Raw genomic sequence first — 27,383 nt, 5'->3', positions numbered from 1 at the left:
TATACAAAGAGTTCCAGTGTCACAAGCATTTGGGGTCTTTTCATAAATGTTCAAACAAGTAGCTTAATAAATTGGTTTTGGTGCCAAGAGCTTTAATTACTTTTGATTGTGTTAGAGGATTTCTCTCAGATGGAGCACATAATTGAGTTCGATGAAAGAATAGTTTTAAATGATGTAATAAAACTAGCATGACTCCTAAAGGGAAGAAAACTATCAAAACTTGAGGTCCCACCGAGATTTGAACTCGGATCGCTGGATTCAAAGTCCAGAGTGCTAACCATTACACCATGGAACCTGATCAGCAGTACTTTTCTTGAGCTAGATACACCCTCTACTAGGCAAACTAGTTCCTCTGTCTTGAATTTAAATAGTGTTACACAAATTATTTTAAAAAAACCAAAAGCAAGCATTCTTAAATCACAACTAGAAGCACAGATTAAATCCATAGAGAAAACTGATTAAAAAAAAATCACTAGTTTATATGTATGCATTTTTAATTCCATAACCTCACAAGTAATGCCTTCTAAACAAACATTTTTTTAAAAATCAGCTCATGGACAAATGTTATTGTTCCATTTGATTGAATCTTTCTTTTCTAAAATTTGTCTCTCCATATTCAAAATGTTACAACTAAATCTGGTAGTTTGACTGCAAGGAAACACATCTTTTAGCTGCTGCTCTGTATATTCAAAGCTACTTACATATTTCTGGTTTAAATATTTTATCAACTTAGATGTAGGCCACTTAAAAGTCTCCAGGATTCTCAAGAAGAGCAGATTCTACTAAATAAACACAGTATATTAACCCTGCAGCCACTATGTGATGGCTTTAGAGGTTTAAAAAATACCAGTAAAGTTATTGTGCCAAAGATGCTAGGCTTGGATGGATGAGTTGAAAATCTATAGTATGCCCTAAAGCTTATACTGTGACATTGTATGGGGCAGGTGGAAGCAGATAGTGAGATTCATAACAACAAAAAGCTCTCTTTTTAGGGTTATTAAAATCACAAAATTCTTTATGTTTAGATAGTTAGTACATAGGAAAATATTGCTTTATATTCTCATGTTTTTAAGCTTTTTCTGAATGCTATAACATGTTCCTTTCAGTATTCTTTAGCAGCCTGTTAGACCAGCTTTTGTATGAACTGCTCCTGATCACATGGCTCACAGATTATGACAAACATGCGCATGGTAAATGTGAAAAAAAAAAAAAGTCAAACATAAAAAGTGGAGATCTGTTGGTAACAATTTCAAAGGAGTGCAACCCATAGCAAAATTAAGTGCAATTTTCAAAGAATCAAAAGTCAGTTCTCCCTATCGGTAATAAAAGAAAATACCCATGTGCAAAACATTTAAATCTGAGGTAATAATTAAAAATAAAATATACCATGCAATTTTATTAGTTGCAGTTATTAATTTAAAAATGAATTCTAAGAAACTAGTAAAACAAACAATTTGACAGTTTAAAAATATTTAAATAATATAAATAAAAATGTTCACTAGCAGAGGATGGTTTCGATCCATCGACCTCTGGGTTATGGGCCCAGCACGCTTCCGCTGCGCCACTCTGCTTCTTTATGGAAGTGAACTCTAACTTACTGATATTTTCTTTTGTTTTTCCAGTGATTGCATCTGTAGAAATTATTTGAAATTTCTTTGTCTAACTGTAGAGAAAGCTGACACATTTTACTAGAGCCACCAACATCAAGAATATTAATTTTTTCAAGTACAAAATATTTCTTTTTCCTTTTGTGCACGACTAGAACACAAATGACAAAGTGTAACAATCTATGTTGACTTAGAAAATAGCCACTGTTATTACTAGCATCAGTAGTGTAGGATATACTTAGCTGTGGGGTACTTGCTAGATACTTGTATCCTACATTAGTTATTGTTAGTAACAATATGCTGAGCTTGATTGACTCTTGGGCTGACCCAGTATGGCAATTTCTTATGTTCTTAATAACCATCCTCAGAAATCTCATTTACTATATTTATTCCCATTTTGTCCTAACAATTAAATATGCATCCTTCCCCCATTTTACAGTGACATCATATGCATTAGAATAATAGAATTTAGTTTTTATCCTTACTTTTTTCCCATTACAAAGAAAACCAGATCTTGTGTAAAGTTTTAATTTTTATTTAATTCCTATATAGAGCTGAAATATAAATAGAAGAAAAATTCCAGTATTGGTCTCTTGTTTAATACATATATATTAAAAAAAAAAAAAACCAGCCAAAAGCATCTAACTTGACACTAATAAGGTATAATGCATTTCATTATTTACAATCAAGAATGTAATAATGAACTGGTAAAAATCTAGTAATGCAAGATGTAAAGACAACTTAAAATACATGATAAATGTTTTTTAAAAATAATAATTAAAACAATCCAAGAACAGCTTGAATCATTTACTGCTAAACTTTAGATCCAGCATTCTTTAGGTAGCCATTCCTCTTGAAAAATGCTTAAAAGTTTATTTGACAGATTTAGAAAAATAAAATAATATCTTGTTTTATGCAAAAAAAAAAAAAAAAAAAAGGACTAGGTTCCACCGAGATTTGAACTCGGATCGCTGGATTCAGAGTCCAGAGTGCTAACCATTACACCATGGAACCCATATAAATCCTTACTACTGAACATAATTCAAAATAATTACGGTATTTTCTGCATAAAATTAATTATAGACTAGATTTTTTTTAAGTGTACTAACTCAGTTCATCTGTGATTTGCTTTCCAGAACTAAAAATCCTTCCTCAGTTCTCCATGTTCAAGTGGATAAAAATTAGAAGATAAGGCTTTTAATTCATCTACTTGGGATTATAAATCCAGAAACTTTCTGTTATGCTAAACAACAAGAATTTATTTGTCCTAGGCAAGCAAGTATGTAGGGGCGGTTCTATCATGCAGCAGGGTGCAAAATTTGGGGAGTGGCAAAAAAGCCTCCCCCCCAAAACACTTGCAGGCCGATGAACTAAAGTGCTCACAGCCTAGCACACAGGTTAACCCATGGTTGGATGTGTGTTTTGGACATGCTAGACTAACACCTGATGCAATAAGGGGATTAGGGTGTCTAAAATGTGCATCCAAATGCATAGAGGTTGATTTTCAAAGGTATGTGTGTGGTTCCTGGCATATGGATGCACCTATTTTATAACATGTTGGCACACACATATTATAAAATATGATTTCTGTGTGCACATGTGCACCGGATTTTAAAACCTGCATATGGGTGTGAGGCCTCTTGTATGTGCAGGGTGGGGAATTTAGTAAAGTACACACGGCAACGCAATGGGACCTTTTCCCATTCGTTCCCAGTCTGAATCCAATTAAGGAGCAGACTGGGAGGGAACTTTCCTATACCACTACCTACCCTTCCTCCCATTTCCACTCTCCTCCATGACCCCTAACCCCTACCTAGCTACTCAAATTTTTTTTGTTTTTTGCCTTGTTGCTCTTTCGGAGCAGATGTAACTTCAGAATGCTGGCCTGCTGCAGGCACGTGCTTCCTCAGGACAAGACCTAATGGTCTAACTAACTTTTATCCTTCAATTTTAGATTATTTTGTTTTGGAACTGAATTGTAATAGTGATTAATATTTAGTTTTACCGATACTTTGTAATGTGTGTTTTAATTACATTTTGTATAGGTTTATTGCTATATTACTATTTTTTTTTATTTGTCATGTTTTCCTTATTTATTTATGTTTATTATACATTGCTTTGGTTAGGTGATTCATCAAATTAAAATAAACTAAACTGAACTGAACTATTAGTAATTATACTAGTAGGGCAAATGTTGTTTGGCATTGATTTATCAGATTTAAATGAATACAGTAAGAAAATGTTTTTCAAGAACATATTTATTAAAAAAATTTAGAAAGTTCTTGTTTAAAAAAAAAAAATGAAAGGTTCCACCGAGATTTGAACTCGGATCGCTGGATTCAGAGTCCAGAGTGCTAACCATTACACCATGGAACCTTCTATAAAGAACCCTTCCTAGATGTCAATCATGAGATAGCAAAGCATTGGGTTTGGATTTTATTTTTATTAAAGTATTGAATAATTAAATTCTGTAAATATAGAAAAACTGAATGCGTATTTTGATTTGTATTTAAGCTTTTCACTCCTGTTTCTTGCACAGAGCACTAGGAACTTGTGCTTCAGACTAAGAATGTGCAAAATGAACATTATTGCATGGAAAATGAAAAGAAATAATAAATTAAAGGAGAAAATCGATTTATCTACTGCTTTAGTTTTTCAAAGCAATATAACTGGTAACAAAATAAATTGCATCAGATTCAACAAGATTCATGAAATTAGTTGTCCCTACCCTTAGTGACAAAGAATTATCTAAAACATTTTGGTAAAATTATAAATACATTCAATTTTATTATTTACAGTTATGAATTTGATAGTGAATTGTAAGAAATTTAGTAATGCGGGCTACAGAAATAAAGTTTATTAACGATTAATTTTAAAAATGAGAGAAGAAAAAGTATACTTAGCAGAGGATGGTTTCGATCCATCGACCTCTGGGTTATGGGCCCAGCACGCTTCCGCTGCGCCACTCTGCTTCCTTGAAAAGCCAAACTTCTCTCTCTCTCTTTCTATTTTCCTGCGCTAAACATCAAGCTCCGACGTTCTATTCTTTATTCCAAACACGAAACTTTGCAAACTCTCAGCGGGACACACCGCATAGGGTTTCATGCAGCTGCAGCTCGTGGGAAAGGGACCGTACTCGGGTCCAGTAGCGCTAAACCCTTCTCTCGACTCACCGGACCATGAAACCGAGAGTCGAAGAAAAGGGCTTGAGCATATCCCCCGAGTAGCGTCTCGACTTTAAAAGTCCTTAATGCTGCTAATATGAACCACAGGAGCGAGGGAAGTGCGTCACGGCGCCGTCTGCAGAGAGGGTAAGCGAGCGCCCCCCAGTGCTTGCATTCAACAGTGCGGCGGGCGTGACAGAGAAAGACTTGCAGTGTATACAGCTTGAGCCTTTTATTTAATAAAGAAGAATTATTATTTTACTTTGGCACAATAAGGGATGGGGGGGGGAGGGGGATCATTTTGAAAGAAGGTCTGTTAGGCTTTCAGTACTTCTCTGCAAGCTATGGCGAGGTGGGCGCATCCTTCCCAGTATTTCATAAGGATAATTTGAGGGTCTGGAAAGGAAAACTTGATAGTTTGGGGCCAGTTTCTCATAACCGCCGCGCCCTCAGCTTTTCTAAAGGTTCACACACTTTTCACCCTGAGATTGGCAGCCTTCACTCGCTCTTAGAAGGGACTGTCGGACGGTGCAGCCCTCTGATCTTACACGATGACTCTTCCTGCGCCTGAATCCCATCTCCCCTCACCTTGTAGGGGCCTACTTGTATACTTTGGCCTGGCTGGTTACATTCTGACCTAACACACTCCCTCCACCATCTGCCACCCAACCAGAGGGCGTCATTTAAAGAGGACTTGGGGTGAAGAGGACGTGCAGAGACTTAGCCCTAGTCCTCTACCCCTGGGCTGAGTCTGAGGCCTCCACGACGGGACCCGGCCTAGGCCTGGCCTACTCGGGCATTACTATGAGGTCATCCGCATTTTGCATATTAATGTAAAGAATTCAAACTTGGAGGTAAAATATGCAGTCTTTTGCCATGTCACTGGGAAGTAAACATCCTGAGCCCATATACCATTGATTGTTTTTTATGTAGTTTGTGGTGGAAACTTAATGCTTTTGTATATTGTACACAAAGCACCTAGAAATACATCCCAGAAATGACTATCAGATTTTAAAACTGATTGCTTTTATTTCATTCAAATTTTAATTTGAAGCAAAAAGATTTTTCTAGACAGTATATTCCAAGGTAAGTGATATGGAATAAAAAATAGTACAAACTAATTAGAACTTCAAACATCATGTGAAACATTTTTAATATCAAATTGTAATCACATAGAGTTGGAATTAATACATTCTTGAAATCAAATGCATCTTTCAAAAGATAAGTAGCCAAATATACAAACCCTTTTTGTTTAAAATAGGTACAGATTGTTGCTAGAGATTTAAAAGATAAAGCTAGAACTAGCCAAACCATCATCTTAGTTTGACACTACCACAGTTAGGGCCTGATTTTAAAAAGCATTTACTCGAGTAAAAACCAGGTTTACTGGAGTAAATTCACTTTACTTGAGTAAGTGGGTTTTTGAAAATTGCTACAATATATGCCATTGACTTGTCTATAGGATTTACTCACATAAGTGCACTTTACTTGAGTAAATGGCTTTTGAAAATTGCTACAATAGTAGCTACATTTACGCATGTACCTCCTTTTGAAAATTATCCCCTTAGAGTAGGATTAGATATATAAATGGTAGATGTCCAATATTTTGAAAATTACATGTGGATGTCTAAAGGAAAACCATACTTAGGTGGCCATTTAACGATACATATTTGTTTGTGAATTTCAAACCCCAAAGCGAATAGAAGCTCGAATCAGGATGTTGGAAAACATTTATTTAATTAATTATTTATTTACTTGCATCTTCTTATATACTGCTAATTCCCAAAAATGGTTCAACATGTTTTACAACAATATATTTTATAGACATATTCAGAGATATCCATTGTAAAATTGACATCATTAAATAATTTTAGACTTTATAAGTGATGAAAAGGAGTTGATTTGTACAATGCAGCTAGCAGAGACTGAAGTGTACAAATCAACTCCTCTTGTTGGAATTTCATTACTTGTAAAGTCTAAAATTCATTAATGATGTCAATTTTACAATGGATACTTCTGAATGTGTCTGTAACACTCCCCCACCCACCCCTGAAAAATCACCCCGAATCAAAGTGCCCCCTTACAATTGTCATATATAGAGTATCAAATTGAGCCTTATAAAGAGGTTTGGTCTCTATCTCTCTCTCTCTCACATCTACTGAGGAGCTGTAGCAAAGTGGCGCGCATAACATACATGCACCAGCTGAGGAAAATTAGGAGTTATGTGCATCATTACTGGCCCTGCCTCTGGAACACCCATGCCCTGCCCCTTTTCTGCCTGCTTTTTCTAGGTGCACGTACATCTTCCCGGCAATTTAAAATTTGCGTAGCTCCCATTCGGCCCTCTTACGCACGTAAGTGGTGGGTTTTGCGCATGCAAGGCTTTCAAAATCTACCTCTTTGTGTATAACTCCTGAAGTTTTGACAACTACTAATAAGAAAAATCTATTGCATATGTTTCAAGAGCACTCATAAATGGTAAAATTCTTAAGTTTTGTGCATATTCCCTATTTCTCATATGTTTTACTATGTGACTGTACATTAAAAAAATTATTTACTGAAATTAGCCTTCCCTTAATGCATTAAGTAAGACTTTCTGCAATTGTTTTATGTGATAGAACAAGTTTTTGTTCACTTAATTTTTGTATTTCCCGTCGATAGCAGGGCTGAATTAGCCATGCTGTCATGGGATCTGTCAATCAGGCCCGGGAGGCGGAGCTTGTCAAAGCAGAGATTAGATTTTTGCTCTCTGCGGTTGTGCGTGTGTTCCCGTGCAGGAAACTAACGAAATCTCCCCAGTCTGTTCTTTCCATGCGCGGGATTGCACGCGGAGCTGTTTTTCTCATCAGCGTTAATTTTATTTTTCAACAATGTCTACGAAATCGGGGTTTAAACCCTGCGCTTGCGGCATGGTAATGTCGGTCACGGATAGCCATGACCGGTGTTACCGATGCCTGGGGCCAGGTCACAATCATGAAGATTGTGAATTTTGTTCAAGAATGTCCCCGAGAGCCCTGAAACAACGGGCCTACAGGCTTCGGGAACTTTTTGCCTCACCGGAGCCATCGGAGGCTCATTCGTCACCTGGCCCCGCGATCTTACAGGCTCCATCACAAAAAAGGGCATCATCGTGGGATCCTCAATCTTCCAAGCTTGGAAGTAAGGACTTGGCACACCGACCTAGGCCATTGAATTCGAAAGAACCGATAGAGCCAGACTCACTGGCGCAAAAGACAATGGCGCCAAAAATCTCGGCGCCTAAAACTTCTGTGCCTAAGATGCCTTATGCGCATAAAACAACGACAGCGCATATGACTTTGGCGCCCGAAACAGTATTGGCGCACAAAACATATGCGCACATGGAGCCGAAGACACTTGCGTGCACGATGCCAAAGACAACTGCGTGCAAGGCGCTGAAGACATCTGCGTGCATGGCGCCGAATGTATCTGTGCACACGGCGCCGGAGACATCGGCGCCGATAACAATTGGGCGCACCAAGCCGAAAACATGCGCACAAGTCTGGATCTGCGCACAAGCCAAAATCTGCGCACAAGACGCAGGAACACTCGAAACACCCATCTCATCTAATACAACATGGGTTGAAACGACGACGTGAATCCTCACAAATATCTTATTCCACCTCTCCATCTATAACCCCACCTCGCTCGGGTACTTCTCGCTCTTCAAGATCTACTTCGACAGAATTCACAATAAAACGTAGAAAACGATCGCCGTCTTCACGTAGAAGTCATACAGGCTCGTCGTCACACCATTATCATAAACATTCACGTCACTCGCACCACAAAAAGTCAGCAAAGATGAGTGCAACATGGGAAGTAAGCCCTTCGACTTCTATGTCGTCTCATACACAAGGTGCAAGCACCTTATCCCACAGAGAGGTAATACAAGTTACTTCCTCTAATGCTTCTACAGCCTCAGATGATTCAATGACCATAATACATGAAAAGAAAGACTATAAAGTTTCCAGTACTTTACCTCAAAACACTCCAATGCAACCTAAAGCATGTGAGTCACAAAGACCAGCTGGTCGTTCGATAATGCCCCCTCGTACAAAAGAGGCATTTGTTCAATTGTCCCAATCCTTAGCAGGGTTTTATGAAACCCTTGAGTCATTATTCAAAATCTCTAATGATAGCACAGTCAGTTCCCTGGAACATAAGACACATACTACTAGAGAACCGTCGGTGGAACCTCCAGCATCTCCAATAACAAAGCGACCAATTTCACCAATTCATAAACAGGATACACCTCTCGATTTCCCTTCTCCACAAACATCCCCATCATCATCTATAGCAGTGGTTCTCAACCCTGTTCTGGGGACCCCACCAGCCAGTCGGGTTTTCAGGATATCCACAATGAATATGCATGAGAGAAAATTTGCATGTTATGGAGGCAGTGTATGCAAATTTTCTCTCTTACATATTCATTGTGGATATCCTAAAAACTCGACTGGCTGAGGGGGTCCCCAGGACAGGGTTGAGAACCACTGATCTATAGGATTCCCATTGGACCCGCAGGAGCAACCTCAGGAGCCGTATTCCCCTCCAGAAGACCTTACATACCCAAAATGTTTAGAAAAATTGGGTACAATATTGCATCTAGAGGTCCAAAAAGAGACAGACCCTAGATCAGAAACCTTTGGTCTTCTAAAAATTTTCGATGCTCCAGGAGAACCAACATCTCTTCTAACACAAGAACTCCATCTCTTCTAACACAAGAACTCCTGCATTCAATCTAACAGAAATCCTGGGAAACACCTTACACAATCTCAGCGGTTTCCAAGAAGATGGACATAAAATTTTGTATGAGGAAAACATCACCTTACTCTATACCACAATTACCACATGCTTCAATTGTGGTAAAGTTGGCAATGCAAAGGTTCAAGAAAACAAAGTTGCATTCCTCATATCCACCGGGCAAAGGCAACAGATATTTAGATGAGTTTGGCAGGAAAATATACCATAACTCAATGTTGAATGCCCGCATTATGCACCATCAATTCTACATGGTACAATACCTATATGAATGCATACAAGCTACAAAAAGTATGCTTTCCTCAACGGCAGATCAGATACCTCCGCCTCTTCATGACATGGAAGAGTGTTCTCGACACCTTTTGAGGTCAATATATGAAGCATACGAAACATCTTCCAGGGCATCTGCAACAGCCATTGCAGCCCGAAGACTGGCATGGTTGCGCTCCAGTACGATATGGGAAAATTTACATGAGAAACTAACAAACCTCCCGTGTCAGGACATAACCTGTTCGGAGAACGATTTCAGGACACAGTGGGCAAACTGAAGGAGGAAGCTTTAGCAGTACAATCATTAACATCACAACCTCACTATTCGACAACACGTCGTTATGTGGGATCTACTTGTCGACAGCCATATGCACGGAGGCCTTACAGGTCTTACCAGTCTTTTCGTACCCAATCATACCCTTCTTACCAGCGTCCTGCTCTGCAACAGAATACCCCAAACCAACGTAGGGGTAAACCACGTAACCAAAGACAGCAGGCACAACAGCCGGCTGCTGTAGTGAAAACAACGACATCTTTTTAGTTACCCAGGCACCACTAAAACATCAAGCACCACTCGGCAGAATCCATTCTTGCCTGGCAGCCTGGGAGAGGATAACATCCGATCAATGGGTTTTAGAGATAGTACGACACGGCTACCAACTCCAATTTACGACAAAACCCATGCTACTTCATCTTTCCACTCTAAAGATTGCTTTGCTTCGCAAACAACAAGCAATTCGACAAATTTCCCCAGGGACCCAATCAGTAGGATTTTATTCCCTATATTTCCTCGTACCCAAGAAGTCGGGTGGCCTTCATCCTATCCTAGACCTAAGAGAATTGAACAAATTCATCACAAAAGAGAAATTCAAAATGATATCGTTGAAATCAATCCTTCCTCTGATTCAACCCAACGACTGGATGTGCTCCATCAATCTGAAGGATGCTTATACGCATATTCCGATCCATCCCTCCTCTTGGCGATACCTGTTTCCGCTACAAGCATTATCACTACCAATACAAAGTTCTCCCCTTTGGACTATCGGCTGCACCCAGAGTTTTCACCAAATGTATGGTTGTGGTGGTGGCTCATCTCAGACAACACAGTATAACCATCTTTCCATATCTGGACAATTGGCTCATAATCGCCTCAGCTCCACACTTACTCGATCACCTCCGTCAGGTGATACAATGCTTACAGGAATTAGGATTAGTGATCAATTTTCAGAAATCACACCTACAACCGACACAGCAGTTACAGTTCATAGGAGCATGCCTGGACACCTCTTGCAACAGGGCATACCTACCAAGCGACAGAATATCACAATTCCGTCCCCTTCTACATGCCTTGAACCATACTCAGAGACCTTCGGCGAGACAAATTTTAGTAGTCCTAGGCCACATGGCGGCAGCTATTTTCACGGTTCCAAACATCAGGCTACACATGAGACGCCTGCAATGGGGACTAAAACGTCAATGGAAACAACACTCAACCATTGACACAGAAGTTATCGCTGACCTCCGAGATGAGAAAGGACATAACATGGTGGCTCCTAGACTTCACCCTGTCCAAGGGAGCATTGTTCAGTTCCCCTCCTCACAATGCAGTATTAACCACAGATGCGTCTCGCAAGGGCTGGGGTGCACATCTCGAGATTTACGAAACACAAGGGTTATGGACAATCTCGGAACAAAACCTGCAGATAAATTTATTGGAACTCAGAGCGATTCAAAATGCATTACAAGTGTTTCAAGACCACCTGAAAGGCCACAGGGTCATGATATACACGGACAATCACGTAGCAATGTTTTACATCAACAGACAAGGAGGGTCCGGTTCATGGTCCCTTTGCAAGGAGACCCTGACAATCTTCGAACACGGTCACCAGAATTGCATACATCTGCAAGCAACTTACCTACCAGGCATGGCAAATACAAGAGCGGACAGGCTAAGCCGCATCTTTCATCCTCACGAATGGGCACTCAAGTAGCCCAAGACATATTCATGCAGTGGGGGACACCTTCGATAGATCTCTTTGCAACGGAGATCAATGCTCAAGTTCCCAAATTCTGCTTGATAAGATCAAGCCAATTCAGGATCGCTCAAGATGCCTTCCTCATCCCGTGGACGACAGGCCTTCTGTGCGCCTTTCCTCCCATACCACTCATAACAAGGACAATTCAAAAGTGCATAGCAGACAAAGCTCAACCAATACTCATCGCCCCGGCCTGGCCGTGGCAACCATGGTACAGTTTCCTTCTCCGACTATCCATCACGGATCGAATTTGGTTACCGAACCGCCAAGATCTTCTCTGCCAAGATCAAGGGATGCTTCTACACCCACTACACTCATCTCTCCACTTGACAGCGTGGAGATTGAGAGGCTCCTTTTAACAGAACAGGGAGTTTCCACTTCAGCACAATTCATCTTGTTAGAATCCAGGAAACTCTCAACAAGGAAAAATTATAGCTATAAATGGAAATGATACTCTACCTGGTGCACTTCAAAGGTGTACCATCATTGGACTGCTCACCTGAGTTGCTCATAGATTATCTTCATACACTATACGCAGCTGGTCTAGCAACATCATCCATTAGAGTTCATCTGAGTGCCATAGGGGCATATCATAGACCCAGCATAACAATATACCGATATCCAATCACCCCTTACTATCTCGTTTTATTAAGGGGTTAACTCACCTTTGTCCTCCGATCTCTAAGCCTCCAGTTCCATGGAACTGGAGGCTTAGAATATAGTTCTGGAACAGCTCATGCTTTTCCCGTTTGAACCCATGGATTCGGCACATATTAAATACCTCACATGCAGGCCGATACAGTACAGTGTGCTCCGACGGAGCACACTGTTAGCCTGCTATTGGACGCGCGTTTTCCCTTACCCCTTATTCAGTAAGGGGAGGAAAACGCGCGTCCAACCCGTGGCACCTAATAGGGCCCTCAACATGCAAATGCATGTTGAGGGCCCTATTAGGTATGCGTGCGGGATACAGAAAGTAAAATGTGCACTGGGAAAGTGCACAGAAAAGTAGTAAAAACTGCTGTTCTGTGCACCCTCCGACTTAATATCATGGCGATATTAAGTCGGAGGTCCCAAAGAGTAAAAAAAAGTAAAAAAAAAATTTGAATTCAGCCTGCGGCTGTCGGGCTGAAAACCAGTTGCTCAATTTTGCCGACGTCTGGTTTCCGAGCCCGTGGCTGTCAGCAGGCTCGAGAACCGACGCCGGCAAAATTGAGCGTCGGCTGTCAAACCTGCTGACAGCCGCCGCTCCTGTCAAAAAGGAGGCGCTAGGGACGCGCTAGTGTCCCTAGCGCCTCCTTTTCCCCATTTCTACCGCGCCACCCAATTTGAATACTGCATCGCGCGCACCGGCCCCTTGCCGGTGCGCGCGCCGGGAGAGCGGGCGTTCGTCCGCTCTCCCACGGACTTTACTGAATCGGCCTGATGGAAAGTTGTATTCCTGGTTGCAGTAACATCAGTGCGAAGATTCAGTGAATTACAGGCCTTGGTCCATTATTCTCCATATTTGCAATTTCATCACCAAAAGGTGGTTCTCCGAACTCACCCGAACTTCCTACCAAAAGTAGTTTCTCAATTCCATCTCAATCAGACCATAGAATTACCCACCCTTTTCCCTAAACCTCATGCAAATGATAGGGAAAAGCTACTGCACACACTAGATTGCAAAAGAGCTTTAGCATACTACAAAGAGAGGACAGACTCGGACTCCCATGCTTCTCAACTCTTTGTCTCTTTTGACCCGAAGGCACCTGGACTACCAGTGGCTAAGTGCACCATCTCCAGCTGGATAGCACAGTGCATCAAATTCTGTTACAATAAACAGAAATTATAACTACATTCGGACCCTAAAGCTCACCAAGTCAGAGCAGTGGCAGCCTCCTTGGCACACCTAAAGAATGTACAACCCATAGACATTTGTAAGGCAGCTACATGGTCATCGCTCCATACCTTCACATCTCACTATTGCCTTGATCAACAAACAGCCACTGATGCGAAGATAGGGCACGCAATTCTGCAATCTCTATCCTCCTGTCCACGGTGACTGCCACACTGACAAAGATCACGTACAAACATATATATCATAAACAACGTGATCGGGAGCTCGGGACTCCCATGACAGCATGGCTAATTCAGCCCTGCTATCGACGGGAAAAAGCAAGTCTGCTATCTACAGAAACGGTGTCTCTGCTATCTACAGAAACGGTGTTTCTGTAGATAGCAGGATGAATTAGCCATGCTGACCCACCCTTCTCCCTGGCAGTCACCAGTTTTTCGACTACACTACAGCTTAATCACAGACTGAGGAGAGTCCGTTCCTTTCCTGCGCGGGAACACACGTGCAGCCACAGAGAGCAAAAATCGAATCTCTGCTTTGACAAGCTCCGCCTCCCGGGCCTGCTTGACAAATCCCATGACAGCATGGCTAATTCATCCTGCTATCTACAGAAACACCGTTTACGGTAAGCAAACTTGCTTTTTTATTTGTATTGTATGTTTTTACTTTGTGAATGGAACACTTGTAAATCGCTTAGACAAATTTGCATTAAGTGATTAATACATTTTAATAAATGAAATGAAATGAAAATGACTACTACCTAAAATAATCTTTAAATTTAATATAAGCTATAATCAACATAATAATAAAAGGTTTTACTGAAATTAATCTGGATATATGCTAGGTGCTTTCAGCTTCAGCCTTTTTTCAGATTATATGCTGTGCTTACTGATGTAGCCAGTCAAGGAATAGGTTTAACTCTCAAAATACTAGTTGGCTTCAAATAAGTAGCAATCCTATGGTCTTATCCCCATTTTTTGCACAAGGGGGGGCTATGAGCTGTGTGCAATGAAGGGGAAAGAACTGTGTGTAGAGTATTCAAGGCTCCTTCTAACAAAGGGGGAGAAGGGAGGCGGGAAAAGATCAGGGGGGTTACCCACAGCCCACAAGCTTGTATTTTCTTTCTGTGTTATCTTTACTTAGCAAAAATATGCAGTACTCCCTACAAGCTATGTGCCAGCCTGGTGCACAGTGTTAGGATTTATAGTCATGTGGGCCCTGGGCTGAGGTGAGAGATGGTACCGCCCACAGGGAGGAGCCCTGTGAGCCTCACCGTCGGGAGGCGAGGTCTCAGCGGACGTCAGAGACAGCTGTGGAATAGAGTCTTTATTAGAGAGCTAGAGAGGCACTGCCCGTGAAGCGGAGAAAGACACAGAGTCTGTGCAATGGGGTATACCCAAGGGGAATACCTCTATAGTGAAGATACGGCAATGGTCCACGGAACGGGGTACACCGAAGATGCTCCTCAGTAGAGATGATACGGTAGTGGTCCGTGGAGCAGGACACACCAGTGAAGGGTCCTCAAAAGAAATGATATGGTAGTGATCTGCAGCGCGAGGTACACCGATGAGGGATCCTCACTTAGAGATGACATGGTAGTGGTCCGCAGCGCGGGATACACCGATGAGGGTTCCTCACTAGAGATGGTGTGGTAATGGCCCGCAGCGAGGGGTACACCGATGAGGGTTCCACACTAAAGATGTTACAGTAGAGGTCCATAGAGCAGAGGTATTCATAGTAGTGAAGGTTCCAGGAGAAGCCCCGGGAACGGGGCAAGCAGTAGTCCAAGGCAAAGGCCTTCCGAGGAGCAGATAGCCAGAGATGAGGAAGGCCCCCCCCCCGAGGAGCGGGTACCCAGAGCATCTCACGCCAAAGTAGCAGGAACTGGAACAGGAAGTCCTTAGTGAGCGAAGTGGATTCAGCAATGAGGGAGCTCGTTGCCAAGTCGTAGGTAGGCAGGGCTAGCCAGCTTAAATGTCCTGGAAGGATGACGTCATCCGGAGGGGATGCCCCCGAGGTTCCCGCCATGGTGTGCTTAAGACTGGTCCGTGCACATGTGCCTAGAGGATTCCGAGGGCAAGATGGCAGTCGGCAGCATCTGCGGCGTCCAGGGAGGCCCGGGAACGGTAGGCAGGCCGGCGATAGCTGGCAGAGGTCGCAAGTCTTCCCAACGGAGTCAAAGCTGCAAAGAAGGAGGTGAGCAACAGTGGTCGCAGCCGTCTGCGACCGATGGGCGTAACACACAGTATTGGAGTCTAAGTTGTACTTTCTGTAATACTAAGGGGGGAAAAGGGGGCTGGAGAATATATTAAAGCAGGAACTGTTTTTTAGTGACACAGAACTACATGCAATCTCCATAACTATATGACAGTATTTTTCTTTCATAAAGGACATAATTATACACACTAATACATTTGGTTCAGGCTACACCCAAGCCTTCTGTTAAGGTTAGTAGCAGCTGCCACTTTATACAGGCTACCCCCAAGGTATAATAGAGAAGTTACCCCATTTCTTCATTTCTATTCTATAGCCATCAGGGATCCTCTGTGTTTGTCCCATGTCCTGTTCAATTCCATTACCATTCGTCACCACCCTTTTCGGGTGAGCATTCCATGCATCCATCACCCTTTCCATGAAGAAATATTTCCTGGCATTCTTCCTGAATCTTCCCCCCTTGCATATCGTGACCCCCTAGTTTTATATCTTCCTTTCCACCAGAAAAGATCTGATTTTTCTGCCTCATTAATTCCTTTCAAGTATTTGAAGGTCTGTATCATATCATATATTTTTAGCAAAAAAATAATCACTGCCTGAATATTTTCCAAACGTTTTCCATGATAAAGTCACTTATAAGAGGTCAGTGAAACTTTTCTGCTTTTAAAAACTGCTTTTGCCTACCCTAACGTTACATTAGTCTATATAAAATATATACCATGTCTGTTATTCTGTTTTGAGCCTTGTTTTGTTGGCATTCATAGCTTTACTCGCTCACTTTTTTTCTCTTATTCATTCTGTCACACCTCGCTCATTCATACTTGCATTCCACATACTTTTGATATACATACAAACTTTTTTCCACATATATACTGCTTACCTACTGAAAAGTGAAAAGTGCAGCAAACACCCATGGAACTGCAGTGATTTTAAATGGCACATACAGTACTGACAACACTGCTGCACTGGTAAGCAGGACTCATTCATACAACGTACCCATCTTACGCATCCTTCATACCACATGCAAAATACCTTTTGACTGATGTGGGAGCCAGGTTTCCTAGCTCTGCCTTGATGCCCTTATTAAGGCATATATGAATACATCTGTAATTGGGATCCTCAGAACAGAGTTTTGCTGGGTGATGTGAGTGTTGTAAATTGTTCTATGCACTTGTTGTGTTTTTAGATGATAATGAATATATTCTCTTGCCCTGATTCTTCACTTTGGGGAGGATTTTAAAAGCCCTACGCACGTAAATCCAGAGGATTTATACACATAGAGGGGGGTTACATGCGCCGGGCCTATTTGAAAAAGGCCTGGCGACGCGCGTAACGCCCCGGGACGCATGTAAGCACCGGGGCTTGAAAAAAGGGGCGGTATGGGGCGGGGGCGAGGCCTCTGACACAGCAGCCATTGCCGCTGTGTCAGAGGATCGCGTGCCAGCAGGTTGCCAGCGCGCGCAACTTGCGCCTGCCCGGAGGCAGTCGCAAAAGGTAAGACAAGGGTAAGGGGGGGTTAGAGTTGGGCTGGGGGAGGAAAGGTTAGGGGAAGGGGTGGGAAGGTCAGGCTAGGGGGAAGGGAACGGGGGAAGGCAGCGCAGCTTGGCGCCCGCAAGGTGCACAATTGTGCACCGCTTTGCACGCGCCAACCCCTGATTTTATAACTTGCGCGTGTAAGTTATAAAATCGGGTGTACATGTGTGCACGCCGGGTAGCTCGCGCACATGTACGCCCGCGCGCACCCTTTTAAAATCTACCCCTTTGTTTCTTCATGCATTTGCTTGCTCAAAAGAGGACCACAGAATTACCCATCAGTCCACGTGAAATGCACTTTTGCTATGTGAACCACAATGCAGGCTTTCTGCTGCTGATTCCTGTCAAAATCTTCATGAGACCACTTTAAAAAAGAATGAGTGTAACATACATGAGGCATTTCCCTAGCTCTTATAAAACATTCTTTATTATTTCTTTTTTTGCACAATGAATGGAAGATTTCAATTTTTCCTTTATTTATCCTTGTTGCCCTGTTGATTTCTAAGAAGTAAGGCCATTTAAGTATTTTGGAGCACACTTGAATAAAGCAGTGAGGTGACTGAGCTGTGAGCAAACAGTTTTAACTTCTTAGCTGGAGCAGACATGATAGTCAAAGTATGCTCATAGTTCTTCCTCCATCCACTTCCAGATGTTGGTGACATCAGAGAATAACTCTGCGTACTGGCAAAGGGAGAATGATGTTCATGCACCTTGCAATGAAGCTGTTGCAGAGCGAGGGACAGTGTAAAATACATTTATATGGGGATTATTTGGTTTTTTTTAAAGATGTGCAGGGCCTTTGAACTGAATTTTTAAATACAGGGTCTGATCATATTTGTTCACCCAATTCAGCAAATATCATTCTGTCAGAAGTTTTTCTAAGTCCTGATACTGGATAAATTAAGGCGTATGGACTGGATTTTAAGAGGTACGCATGGGCGTAGATTTGTGTGCGCAACCCGGCACGCATAAACCTACGCCCAGTTTTATAACATGTGTGCGCAGCCGCACGCATGTGATAAAATCTGGGGTCGGCACGCACAAGGGGGTGCACACTTGTGCAACTCACGCGCACCAAGCCTTAGGGGAACCCTGATGGCTTTCCCTCTTCCCTCCGAGGCCGCTCCTTCTGCCCCCCCCCCCACCTTCCCCTCTCTTCCCCTACCTAACTCGCCCCCAGCACTACCTAAACCCCCCCACTAACCTTTGTTCCATAAGTTGCGCCTGCCTCTGGGCAGGCGTAGGTTGCGCGCGCCGGCCAAGTGCCGGCGCACGATCCCCTGGCACAGCCGCTGTGCCGGAGGTCTCGGTCCCGCCCCTGACCACCCCGCCCAATCCCCGCCTCTTTTTTCAAGCCCCAGGACATACGCGCATCCCGAGGCTTGTGCACATCGCCCTATGCAAAATAGGCTCGGCGCGCGCAGGAGTGGGGTGGTCACGGTTACGCACGTAACCCTTTTAAAATCCGCCCCTATATGTCTTCTTTTATAGTATTAAAAAAAATCCTTCAAAATATATATTTTAAAATTGTATCAGAGATGAGGGCCTCACTTTTTTCTTTTCTGTACTTCTATTTCTGTTTGCACTTTTATCGACTTATCATAAGAACATAAGAAATTGCCATGCTGGGTCAGACCAAGGGTCCATCAAGCCCAGCATCCTGAAGATCCAAAGAATTGCTTAAAGCAACTTACAGTTCATAAATATACAATAAAATATAATTCATAAATACAAAAGATACAATTCATAAATATAGTACAATTCAAAAATACAAATGGGGAATAGATCAGTGACACCACAATAAATACTTAAACAAACTGATATAGTACTAATATAAGTTTTATCCTCAAGAAAATCAGGGGAAAGCAAGAATGCAACCAGAAAATAATCCATGCTCCTCCCCCACAATGCAGTTGGGAACCACCATGCTTATCTGGATTTCCCTGGCAGTCCCTCAGGACCCACAGCTAAATACTGCCAATGCCTTCCTTCCCATGGCCTGCACTGCTTTCTGCTGTAGCTGAAATCTACAACTTCTTTTCTTGTCTTCGGACCAAGTGGCTCCATCTGCACAAGCAACATTAATGCCAGCAATGCATAATGCAGCAATCAGTGGTGGCCTTGTACCAGCATGCTCCACCTATGCTGTTCTGATGTGTTGCACTTCTGACTTCAAGTAACTAACCACATCATTCATCAAAATGCGTTATGGCGTTATCGCACATGAAAAACACTGTAGCACATGGCACAAATGCAAATTTTTGAGGAGGGCAGGATCGGGGAGGAGTTTTGGGCGGGAATTAGTTAAATTAGGGGTGATATCGCACCATGTGATAGCATAATGCATGCTATCGCACGGTTTTAATGCTGGTAATAGCTACACCTTTTTCCCTGGCATTGAGTGAGAGAGCCTCTGGAGAGGGCCTCACTGTGTGATCCTATTTATATATCTGTAGGAGGGCCATCTAATAGGGCGAAGTGAGGTGTTAATGGTGGTTTAGGGTTTAGGGGCCAGTTTCGCATATAGAGTGAGACGTACAAATAGCACAGTACGCCTTGGTGAAGATTTGACATCATTTGGAGTGAGGAAAGTCTCACAAAGATGAAATTTTGTACTATGTTCTCTCACCCTAGCTTGATGGTACCCTGTTATAAGTCCATCAACCTAAGTTTACCGCGCCATGCGATAATAACTATGTGTTATCAATGCTTTATTAACTCTTTTTGATGGATTATGGGGTAAGCTGGTGTTAGCGGCCCCTCCACCGCTACCACTGCAGGCCAGATCAAGCTTCTTTTGTCATTGCTGACAGTGGCTGGATGAAATTCTACCAAGTGCTGCATCCAGCCCTCCGGCCATAGTTTGGGAACCCCTGGAGTAATTTCTATGAAAATGCTCACAATAGCAAAAAGTATGCTTTCCAGTTTTTGGTGAGTTCTTCAACACAAAATCCTATTTTCTTATTCTAAACATCATGAGTTTATTCCAATTAAGAGGACAATTTTATAACATTCTGTATGAAAAGGTCAGTGCATAAGTCTGTCTGTGAGTTACTTGCATAAGTTCACTTTGAAAATTACTCCATCAACACTTCTGGTACAAGTTATACCTGCTAAATCATCTTCACAATTTTTTCCTGCAAATTTGCACTCAGGACTTTTTAAAATCCAAAAGTATGCCCATAAGTCCAAACCCCTCCCCAACTCTGCTCCCAGGAACACCTCCATTCAATCCAGGCAAAGTTACATGTGAACATATTTGCATTTAAGTTTACCCCCCCCATATCAAGTAGACAATATAGTAAAAGGCCTTTTTTGCATGTGAATCACTGTTTACCCACTGAAGTGCTTTTAAAAATTACCCTTTCAATGTTTAACTCTTTACTTACATGAGCAACTTTTCCTGCACAGCTTTATTTTAACCATTCAGAAATGTAAAATCTTAATTTTTTGAAGATGTAAAGGAATAGTTCTATATTCACTACGTACAATCTTGAATTGGGTTGGCTGTATATTCTGACCAGTACCTAAGCTGTAAAAATATATTGCTTTGTAAATGCTTTTCTCTTTTCATTTTTATCACACAAAGTATCACATTTTTAGAATACTTAAATATAATCTTATTTACAAATATTTATGAAAAACCATTTAGAAGATATACAGTGTGTATATATCTTCAAATCCAATCGTGATACTGCTGCCATCAAATGGACATGTCATCACATATGGTTTTTCATCAGAAGAAGCCATGGAAGCACAGCACATAAAATGGCAACCACAAAGACCATCGTTAATAGCGGAATTAATACAGGCCATTGGCAACAGCGTCTTTGTCTTGATTGTCTTGGTGTTGGCCTGACACTTTCCTCATTGTCCATGGGTCTTCCTTGATCACTGATAACAAAAATTTGGGATCCACTGGTAAACCTGTTTTGTGCAGTTGCAGAATCCAGAGGAGAATTGGCATGATAACTGGTAATGTCGAGTTGTCCATTAGTGGTTTCTCCTGGTAGCACACCGGAGTTGGGGATAATCAAAGTGTTACTGGGTCTCAGTGCTGGTGAATACCATGGGCATGTGGGTGAAAGAGGCATCTCCAAAGTCTGGTTATTTTGTACTGAACTGTTAGACCAGAGACTTTTCTTACTGAGGAATGTCACATACCTACAAAGCGGGCAAATTATATTCTTTTGCATGTGTCCCTCTTCATTGTTTGACAACAGGTACTTCACTAGACAGTCATGGCAAAAGACATGCCCACAGTTTAATCTCCTCTCTGCTGTGCCCATGCTGTGAAGTCTTTCGTAGCACACAGGGCACTCGTTTAAGGCATTGTCTTTGCTACTTTCTTCAGCAGACATTGTTGCTGCTGCTGAGTCCTCCCAACTCTGTGAATAGAAAATAATGCAGTCATACAAATTATCCAAAAATAATAAATCTTTCATGCAGTTAAAAGCACTAAGCAAGTCATAGAATAATGAGCTTGTCTTATGAAATGGACAGAAAAAAAGAGTTGTGCATATATTATTTATATGGGAAGAAACACAGAGGTTAAATTAACTAATTGAACTCCTTTATATTGTTTGTTGAATGAAATCATTTTTAGAAATTCTGTTTCAGGATTTAGACATATTAGATGGGCTACAGTGTCAAGTATTTATTTATTTATAAATTTGTCACCCGCTCAATCGAAAGCACTTGGTGTCTAACAATTTCCATACATAAAAGTACAAAATAAAAATGATGAAATAAAATAAAATAGCAATAAAAAACAAGAATTGTTACAAACATAAGAAATTAACGGGTATATTTTAAGAGCTGCATGTGGGAGCACATGTACGCGCGTTTGCCAGCTCACGCACATGGACATGGTGATTTTATACCATACGCGCGTATATGCACGCATGGTATAAAGTTGGCTATACAATCGTATATGTGCACATGGTATAAAATCAGCTATATGCGCATACATGTACGCACAATTTTTCATTGATGCGCACATCTGTGTGCAGATGTTGCCTCGATCACGTAAGTGAGAGGGATTTTAGTAGATACACACTCTGACACAATTACCTGTTTCCCCAGTTTGTTCCCAGTTTGCCCCAGAAAAGGAGAGGACTTCCTAAACACCCTAGCTATTTTGCCTCCCTTTTCCCCTTCAGCCCCTACCCTTAAAACCCCACTGACTAGCCTAGGTTTTTTTCTTCATGATTTACATGCCATCCATAGCAGAAGTAAAGTTACATGGATAGGGACCTCGGTGTGTGCTGGTATGCATAAATACGTGCTGGTTTCATTCATATTTCCTGGAATGCCTATGCCCCACCCAGACCATGCCTATACTCTGCCCTTTTCATCATAAAAATTTTACTGGTGTACTGGGAGATATGCATGTACCCAGGCGCTTCTTAAAAACCACGCGGTGCGCACTGGGCCAATATACCTGCATAGCTCCAGGCTTTGACACGTGCAGGGCTTTTAAAATTCGCCTTTAATGTTATAAAGGAACACATAGACCTACCAACCACAAAGTTACATGGTCGTACATAATCTGAAAAGATGGAAACAATTGCAAATTAGATTTTATAAACTTGCTGATAATAAAGAGCTTTTACATGTTTCTGGAAGGTAAGGTAAGACTGAATGTTACAAAGATCATTGGGCAAGCTGTTCCATAGACTAGAGTCTGCAACATAGAAAGTACATTCTCTAGTTTCATCCAAGTGTAGTTGCTGAGCCATAGGTATTTCCAACAAGTTGCGATTGGATGATCTCAAACTGCGCTGTATTGAATAAACTACTAGGCACCCTGACCTAGCAGATGCAAAAACAGTCAGAACTTCACCAAAATAATGGATGCTGTAAGGTGCTTGGACTGCACATACTGATAAGATGTGAAACAGCAAGGAATAGACTTGAAGAAACACTGACTAATCGATAAACACCATTTCCGCTTTGTATTCCTTTGATGTTTATTGTCATGTATGTATTTTGCTTTTATTTTTATTTGAATCTTAAAACAGTAAAAAGAGAAGTGTATACCCAAGGCTCAGGAATGGTAACTTTGATACTGGCACGCAGGCGCACATTTACATGCATATGCCGTCTTGTCAAAGAATGAGGCCATTTTATAACATGCATGTGTATATGCATGCATGGTATAAAATAGGCTGTATGCATGTTCATGTGCCCACAATTTTATATGGATGTGCACGTAAATGCCATCTCTACCATATAAGTAGGGGGATTTTAGTAGACACATGCACCAACGCATTTACTTGTTTCCCCAGTTCGTTCCCAGTTCGCCCAGGTAAAGGATAGGACTTCCTAACTCTCTATTTATTTATTTAGGGTTTTTTTATACCGACATTCGTTGTTGGACATCATATCGGTTTACATGTAACAAGGATTCAGCAACAGAGCTTTACAGTGTAACCAATGAAACAGCTTTTACAGAGTAACTATATTAACAGTTTAACAGATTAGCATAATCAACTAAGCAGACTATAATTGTTTAGTGCATAAGTAATAGGTTATAATGTGATAAATAGGGGTTGCTAACTAATACAGTATGGTACATGTATATATCTACAATTGGCTGGTATAATTAATGTCAAAATGTAATTAGGTATGTGAGCATTGCTGTTCTCAGTAGGGTCATTTTTGGGTATGTTGGAAAGTCATATTTATGGGAGGTTTAGAGTTCTCTAGGAGGAGAGCTATTGTTTGGTGAGGTGTTAAAGTAAGGGGGGCTTAGGTTGCTGTGATGTCAGGGAGTCGGGGTGGTATAGGATGTAGTGTGATGTCCTTGGATTCATGAGTATGCTTGTGTGAAAAGCCAAGTTTTTAGTTTTTGTTTAAATTTGTGCAAACAGTGTTCTTGGCGTATGTCGGCGGGCATTGAATTCCAGAGTGTGCGGCCGGCAATGGAGAGGGCGCGTTCTTTGGTAGTGTTGTAATGCGTGAGTTTGGGTGTGGGAATGTTTAGGATTGCTAGGTAGCGTGATCGGGTGGGTCTGTTTGTGTTGCGGAAGGTAAAGGAGTTATGGGGCCAGTTCATTTCCGGGTTATGTAGGGATTTGTGTATTATTGTGAGGGTTTTGTAATGTATGCGGTACTGGATAGGTAACCAGTGTAGATCTTTGAGTATTATTGGGGTTATGTGTTCATTTTTGTGAGTGTTGGTGAGGATGCATGCAACTGCGTTCTGTAGCACTTGGAGGGGGTAGATGGTGTTTTTTGGAAGGCAGCCTGTTAACCCTAGTTAAACAGCTTCCCTTTTACCCTGTTAGACCTGACCCTTAAAACCCTGCTGTCTAGCCTAGAATATTTTTGTTTTAGGGCATCCATAGCAGAAGCAAAGTTACACAGTAGGGGACCTTGGTGCACACAGGGCCAGATTTTCAAAGCCCTATGCACGCCGGGCCTATTTTATAAAGGCCCAGCAACATGCGTAAAGCCCCGGGACGCGCCCCGCCCCTTTTGTAAAGTTCCAGGGCTTTACAAAAGGGGCGGGGCCAGAGGCCTCTGGCACAGCGGCCATTTGCCGCTGTGTCAGAGAATCGCGTGCCCCTCTGTTATAAAATCGGGCATACATGTGTGCGCGCCGGGTACCGTGTGCACATGTATGCCCGTGTGAATATCTGAAAATCTACCCCATAAGTAGTTAAGTGCTGGTTTCATTCATAAATCCTGGAATGCCCATGCTCTGCTCAAACCACACCCATGCCCTGCCCCTTTGCGGTAAAAAAAATTTGTGCACATACCAGGAGATCCACGCATACGCGGGTGCCTTTTAAAATCCGCGCAGCTCACACCAGTCCAACTTCTGTGCGTATCTCCTGGCTTTGGCGCATGCTGGGCTTCTAAAATTCACCCCTTTGTTTTCTGTGGTAGCTTAGAAATAGATTTTGCAGTAAAGGTTAGACAATTGTGCAGCATATTTTTTTTTTAAGAATCTGTGGCAGATTTGCATAGATTTACATAAATATGCTTCTATGTGTGAATTACTTGATGGAGGTAATTTTCATAGAAATTACACATCGGTATAGAAAAACTCTTAAATAAATAAATACCATCATAGCAGTTTTCAAAAACTCATTTACATGCGTAAAGTGCATTTACATATGTAAAACCCAGTTTTAAACATGTACATCCTTTTGAAAATTACCCTCTTTGTGCACAAAAGGCATTTTATTGTGAACATTTGCAATCTCCCATGGTTCCTCATCAAATTCAGTCTTTCTCCCTCTGTCTCTCGCCCCCTCCCCCTTCCACTCTTCCCCTCCTTTCTTCTTTCCCCAATATAATGTCTCCTCTCACTCCTTACCTCTCATCTTACCTCTCACATTTGTTGCTCTCTTATCCCACTCTTTCCATGTCAGTCTTCCCCTCCTGAAAATAACACTGATTAGCTATACAGTGCGAAGAATCATACAGGACACCAATTGTTGTATAGACTAAAACAGCACTTCTCAACCAGTGTGTCGTGTCTCCCGGTGTCCCACTGCCCCATTGTACTTTCCTTCTCCCTTTTTCCAGCCCCCGTGGGCCAATTGGAAGCTTCCTTTCTTCCTACCCCCACTGCCCAATGGGAAGCCTCCTTCATTCTCCCTGCCTCCGCGCAGGCCATTCGGAAGCCTCCTCCCTTCTACCTGCCAGTGGGAGTAGGAAGAAGGGAGGGAGCCTTTGATTGGCCGATGAGGCAGGCATCGTATAGCCCGGGGGTTGGGGTGGGAGGAATAGCAGTGTTGAACTCCGACGAAGCAAGGCCGCCATGAGAGCCCATTCTCATGGCAGCGAAGAGGAAAACCAGACCCTGACAAAGCAAGACCAGCTCGGGAGCCCATTACCATGGTGGTGAAGAGGAAAACCCGACCTCGACCAAGCAAGGCTGCCACTGGAGCCCATCCCCGTGGCGGCGAAGAGGAAACCCGACCCCGACCAAGGCCACCACGGGAGCCCATTCCTGAGGCGGCGAAAAAAGAAGGCCTGCCAGAGTAAAGCCGCGGCGGAACTGGAGCCCATCCCTGCAGTCGTTAGCCGGCGTGGCCGTGGGAGACTGCGGTCGGCCCCTCCGACCTCCGTCTCCAGCGTCAGGAGTTTGGTCGGCCTCCATGCAGCCGCGGGAAGGTTCCCCCGAGGACGGCTCTTAGCTCCATCAGGTGCCATGGCTGCCGCCGCCGGCCCTGCACTGTTCTCTGTGGCAGGGGAGGCCAACCCCTGACTGCCTCTTCATGGCACTAGGCCGCAGGACCATGCTTCCTGCTTCCTCTCCAGGCAGGTTCTTCCTTAGTTGCACGGCTGCGCCCCCTTCACTCTTTTAAAGGGCCAGTCTCACCAAATTGAGTCCAGCCCTCTGGATGACGTCTGAGGCCTGAGGACTACTTAAGGGAGCTTCCTCCTCCAGTTCTTTGACTTGGCAACGAGTCTGCTGGCCTTGGTGAGGTCTTCTGTGCTTCCTATTGCTCCGTATCCTGTTCCTGCCTTCTGAGTCCTGTTCTTGCCTTCCGAGGCATGTTCCTGTTCCCATGCTCTGGCTCCCTCGGACAGATCTTCTGGCTTCTGACCTCGGAATGGCTTCGGTGAGTCTTCTGGCTTCTGACCTCGGACTGGCTTCAGTGACTCTTCTGGCTCCTGACCTCGGACTGACTATCGGTGACTCTCTGGCTTCTGACCCCGGATGGGCTACTGGTGACCCTCTGGCTTCCGAACTTGGGCTGACTATTGTCACTTCTTCCAGCTGCGATTCCACCATCTTCACAGGGGCCCACCTAAGACCAGCCGGCCCCATGAACCCAAGGGCTCAACCCACGGGGAACGGGGTTGGTATTGGTGAAGCTCCAGTCGGTCCCTGCATCAGTTCAGCCTCGGGACCTGTGGTGGTTTACCCTCACAGGTGTTGTAGTTATGTGTGTTTGTGGATCCTTGGGTGCTGTGGAGGTGA

General features: G+C 42.7%; 1 protein-coding gene and 5 non-coding genes across 6 annotated transcripts in view; all 6 read right to left on the bottom strand.

The window, feature by feature from the left end:
- Nucleotides 1–223: 223 nt before the first annotated feature.
- TRNAQ-UUG lies at nucleotides 224–295 on the bottom strand. The gene has a single exon. It is a non-coding gene; the product is annotated as a tRNA-Gln (tRNA).
- Nucleotides 296–1,499: 1,204 nt separating this feature from the next.
- Nucleotides 1,500–1,571, bottom strand: TRNAM-CAU. Its single transcript has one exon. It is a non-coding gene; the product is annotated as a tRNA-Met (tRNA).
- A 978-nt stretch (nucleotides 1,572–2,549) lies between these two features.
- Nucleotides 2,550–2,621, bottom strand: TRNAQ-CUG. The gene has a single exon. It is a non-coding gene; the product is annotated as a tRNA-Gln (tRNA).
- A 1,290-nt stretch (nucleotides 2,622–3,911) lies between these two features.
- TRNAQ-CUG lies at nucleotides 3,912–3,983 on the bottom strand. The gene has a single exon. It is a non-coding gene; the product is annotated as a tRNA-Gln (tRNA).
- Nucleotides 3,984–4,507: 524 nt separating this feature from the next.
- Nucleotides 4,508–4,579, bottom strand: TRNAM-CAU. The gene has a single exon. It is a non-coding gene; the product is annotated as a tRNA-Met (tRNA).
- A 15,414-nt stretch (nucleotides 4,580–19,993) lies between these two features.
- Nucleotides 19,994–27,383, bottom strand: part of RNF222 (ring finger protein 222) — a 33,953-nt gene continuing 26,563 nt past the window's right edge. The window contains exons 2-3 of the mRNA XM_029600350.1: nucleotides 25,204–25,333; nucleotides 19,994–21,825 (exon numbers count right to left, since the gene is read on the bottom strand). Coding sequence (XP_029456210.1) covers nucleotides 21,157–21,798 — 642 coding nt within the window. The 5' untranslated portion in view covers nucleotides 21,799–21,825; nucleotides 25,204–25,333 and the 3' untranslated portion in view covers nucleotides 19,994–21,156. The remainder of the gene's footprint in view (nucleotides 21,826–25,203; nucleotides 25,334–27,383) is intronic.

Source organism: Rhinatrema bivittatum, chromosome 4, assembly GCF_901001135.1.
Source record: "Rhinatrema bivittatum chromosome 4, aRhiBiv1.1, whole genome shotgun sequence".
NCBI lineage: Eukaryota > Metazoa > Chordata > Amphibia > Gymnophiona > Rhinatrematidae > Rhinatrema > Rhinatrema bivittatum.
This window is presented reverse-complemented; position numbering and strand designations above follow the sequence as displayed.